Here is a 4,768-nt window from a genome sequence, read left to right on the forward strand (position 1 = left end):
AAAACCCCCCCTTGTTTTTTTTTTTTTTTTTTTTAAATGGGGGGGGGGGGGGGTACTAGAAAGGCAGAAGCAAAATATAGATAGATAAAATTCAAAATAAAAGGTTTATTGTCTTTTTGTCCTAATTATATACTCATATTTCTTTATTGGGAATGTTTTGTTTCGTCTTCTTACTAGTATACCTTTATTTAACTTGTCTAGTTATAATCAATTTTTTTCCACGTAATTTTAAAATGGTACAAATAAAAATAAGCGTAAAATAGGAAAAACAAAATTTAATTATTATTATTTTTTTTTATTTTTATTTTTTTTACAAAAATGGCTTTTTCAGTAACATTAAATAAGATTTCTTAATCCGTGGGAAAAATAAAATCAGTTTATATAAATAGGATGAATGTAGTATTTGTTTAGCGCATAAAACATTCGGGTAGAAGCAAGCAATTCAAATTCCTAGACAGCTAAAATTTATTTGATCCAGTACCCAAAGAATTTAATTAATTATAATTTCACTCGGAAAAATTAATTAAATTTTCTTCAAAAAGATATATGCAAGATTTGGACCCAAACGAAAGACACCGACGATGAGCGTGTATGGTTGACACCCACAAGCATCCAATTCTTCACCCATTCGACAAAATTGGGTGCCCTTTAGAGCCTAAACCCAATGGTTAAACTTGAGCATCATAAAACGTACTTTTTTCACGAGTTTTCTTATTTGGGACAAAGTTTACCAAATTCATTTAAAATTCTTTGCTTATTTAGGTTTCAAATGAGTGATTTTGAAACCACATATTTCATTCAATACTTAATGATTTTTCATAAGTAAATATATTATGTTATTCATGTAATTCATCTCGTGGATTAGATCATAAATATAATTTTGGATCGTGAGTCCGACTTAATTTTGAGCTTAAATACGCTAGAACTAAAAAACCATTTCCAACAAGTCTAGCTTATGTACTTGTAGACAAGTTGGTTGAAATAAGAAGCAATATTCCAATTGTCACTCTGCAATGCCAGGAAGACACATTTCACATCCTCCATGAACATGCTTTTCGGGAGGCGAATTTATCCATCCCTAGAAGGGCTTTTTTTTGGTAGTGTTCTTATTTTGAACTTGCTGTCTAATCGTTTTTCAATCTAAAAGATGCAATTCGAAGTTTTCTATGAATACTTCAAACTGGTAACAAGATGTTAGCTCGAAAATTAGCTGAAAAAATTAAGGCGAAATAGGAATTAAATGATAAAAAAATTGAATTATTAACTTCATTTCTAGCACCATCTTTGGCTTGTAATTTTAACCTCATCATTTAACGATTTTTCAATATGAAGTATGCTTTACGTAGTTTGTCATGAATAATTCGATATAGTATCAAGAATCTATCCTGACTAGTAAAGTATATAACTCCAAAGTAAGACAAAAAGAGGTGACGTTAGAATGAAAATTAAAAGATAACTAGTAAGATTATTAAATTCATTTCTAATGGCCATCTTTAGCTCATTCTTCAAACCCGTCATATGGCCCCCATAAAAAAATTCCTGGCTCCGCCCGTTGTATGTCAATCATATGTTCCACTCCAAAATGAAGCATATGGCGCTTGATTTCCATTCTGTGCACTAAAAGGTTGCCAACTCCCTTCTACTAGTTTCACTTTTTTCCTCGAAAGATCAATTGGCTGATGCACTAACAAAGCATCTCTCTACACGATAGTCTTCACTTCTGTCATTCATGGAAACTCCATCTTATGGAAATTGTGAAGGATAGTTCACTAAGTTGCTTCAAATCCTTTCATTCATATGACAAATACTCTTCGATAATTATTTTAATCTTCATGCTTAATTGTAGAAATTATGATACGTATATTTCACCCCTTGGAATATTTTGTATAACTAGAGACTACGGCAAGAAAATAGGAGAGTAACTTTACAGAGGAAAATAGTTTCTAAGAAAATTAATAAAAATGAGGGGGGGAAATGATAATGGAAATTGATTTACAATTATTATATTGATTCGGTCAGAAAGACCTATATAGTCTCCATAATACAAAATATATTTCCCTGCATAATTTAACCGGAATTAGCACTGTCTTGTGATGTGTCGACCACCGATTAATTAGTGTACTGAAAGTATAAACTGAATAATAAAAAATAAGAAAAAAAGTGTCCAACTCCAAGATTAGCCCTTGGTTAAAGGCTAAAGGTACCATATCATTTATTTCCTTAGTAGTGCTTACTGAGCTGTAGGGTTTTGAATTTTGTCTGTCAAAGTTTATGGCAAAATCCTCTCCATAATTTTAGCAGAATTTTCCATTAGTGGAGTGGTTGAGGATTCATGTTGCCATCTTTAGTTTCCTGAGTTTCCTCATATATGTCTTGTCTTTGCTCTATCACTTTTATGCGATCAAGTCAAGGATTCTTCTTCATTGTTCATTAATATTATTGGTGTTACGTTCTTAATGATTTACATCGTTAAACATGTGTAAGCGAAACTACATATCTGCTATTTGAATTTCACGTAGACTACAATCCATAAAATGCATTAGAGATGCTTCAACAATTTATATGGTCTCTGTAATATTCTCTAAATTTTGATAATAATTTGATGTTATAATTTTTTATGTTAATTTCTTTTATAATTATTCGTAATGTTGTAAATAAAGTCTTTACTTCTCTTAAAAGTTATAAATTGTATTGTTCATATGAAAATTAGACTCACTTATCTTTGATTTATATAGATATACCAATTGAGGAAAAAATAACATGGAAACGAAATAAAATCACAATCAATTTCATAAGTTCCACCTCCTAAAATAAGCTTATATATGTATCTTTAGTGTGATTCCAATAATAATTTCATCAAAACCACATAAAAGACAAATATCTCCTGCGTTCAAGAGCCTAATTAGGTTTTTCCTATATGTTTATCGAGACGAGAATCAATCAAGAACACGAAATTTGTGGAAAAAGAAATTGGTGAAGGCAGCTCATTCAATAACAGTTCATTTAATTTAGGGTTTCAAGGAGATGAAAATTTTAGTTTATAGAGAAAGAAGGCTATGAGACACATGGGAACAGCACCCAAGTTCGCTCTCTCTCTCTCCCCCCATAAATACACTAACCTCCATACCCTAAACCCTCTCTCTCATCTCTTTCTCTGGGTTTGCACAAGCACTGTTCGTCATAACTAAGAAACTACATATGATCATGGTATGTATTCTTCTCCTAGACATGATCTTGAATTCCAATTGTTCGATTTCCTTTACGTTGTTTTTTTTTTTTTTTTTTTTTTTTCCCGTATGATCTGAATTTACCTATGATATGTGGTGACGAAATTAGGGTTATCAGAAGCCAGCATGGTTGGAAGCTCTCTACGCGATGAAATTTTTCGTGCCATGCTCAATTCATGAGACATCGAAGAAAAATGAGAAAAATATTTGTTGTTTGGATTGTTGTATAAGTATTTGTCCCCATTGCGTTGTTTCTCATCGATCCCATAGACTTCTCCAAATTCGACGTTATGTATATCATGAAGTCGTTCGATCTGAAGACCTCGAGAAGCTCATAGACTGCTCAAATATTCAGGTCACTGCACCAAAATTCTACTATTAATTATTTCTTCTGAGCATGTTCAACTTAGCATAAATGCTGAAAACAGTCTTGATGCCAAGAAAAGCCAATTCTCCGCTTCTTTTTTTGGCTTTTAAGTTAAATCAAACATGCTCTTAGTGAAAGGCTAGTATAATTTAATTTGCTAGATATAAATGACTTGAATTAATTATAATTCGACGTCCCTGCAGGCCTACACAATCAATGCTGCAAAAGTTGTGTTCATCAAAAGGAGACCTCAAAACAGGCAGTTTAAGGGGTCTGGAAATTATTGCACATCATGTGATAGGAGCCTTCAAGAACCATTCTTCCATTGCTCTTTAGGCTGCAAGGTACTTAATAACCTTATGAATTCGGTTTTTATTCTTATTCACGATGAATTTAACGTCCAAATCATCAGTCCAATAACTAGATGTAACCTTTAGGTCGAGTAAGATGTCCATTTTGTTTGATGAATTCCCATACCTACTTTACCAAAATAATGCACAATTCTGATTGGAAGCCTCAGTTTCTTAACATTTAGTAGTGCTATTGATAAAGATATGAGAATTTTAAAATTCTAATAGTAACCCTTTTGATACAAAAAATTCTAGGTGTAAATTGTTGAAGGATGAAAAATGGATTTATTCAATTTTTTTCTGAAACTAAATCGAGTTAACATGTTGCATGCTGGATTCATTTTTCCATCAAATTGTAAAAACACTAAAAAAAATTCATAATTGGCTGAAGTTCAAGACTTTATTTTTCCATGTTGATGTCACAATGAACAATTTAATTGGATACCAGGTTGATTTTGTCCTTAAACACTACAAGGACATGTCTCCATTCCTTAGAGTATGCAAAACTCTACAGCTTAGTCCAGATTTCTTCATCCCTCAAGACATTGGAGATGATGAGACACAACATTCGACAATTGTGGACAAAGATGGGCCATCGGGCTCAACGTCAGGCTCATCGGGCTCCGATAATATGAGCTTTATTTGCACTGATTTTGTTCGAAAAAAGAGAAGTGGATTGTTTGTTTGTGGAAGATTATTAGCAAATAAGATTACAGAAGAGGAAAATATGGCCACTAGCATGAGTAACAGAAGAAAGGGTACTCCTCATAGATCACCTTTGTGTTAGAATAACAAAAACGAATAAATTTTTATTTTATTTTGAA

General features: G+C 32.3%; 1 protein-coding gene across 1 annotated transcript; it reads left to right on the plus strand.

Annotated features, from left to right (window-relative positions):
- The first annotated feature begins 2,885 nt into the window (after nt 1–2,885).
- Nucleotides 2,886–4,768, plus strand: LOC111381611. The gene is made up of 4 exons (XM_023005409.1): nt 2,886–3,207; nt 3,337–3,582; nt 3,798–3,938; nt 4,393–4,768. The coding sequence occupies exons 1-4, from the start codon at nt 3,199–3,201 to the stop codon at nt 4,729–4,731; spliced, it is 735 nt and encodes a 244-aa protein (XP_022861177.1). The 5' UTR covers nt 2,886–3,198; the 3' UTR covers nt 4,732–4,768.

Source organism: Olea europaea, unplaced genomic scaffold (assembly GCF_002742605.1).
Source record: "Olea europaea var. sylvestris unplaced genomic scaffold, O_europaea_v1 scaffold2339, whole genome shotgun sequence".
NCBI lineage: Eukaryota > Viridiplantae > Streptophyta > Magnoliopsida > Lamiales > Oleaceae > Olea > Olea europaea.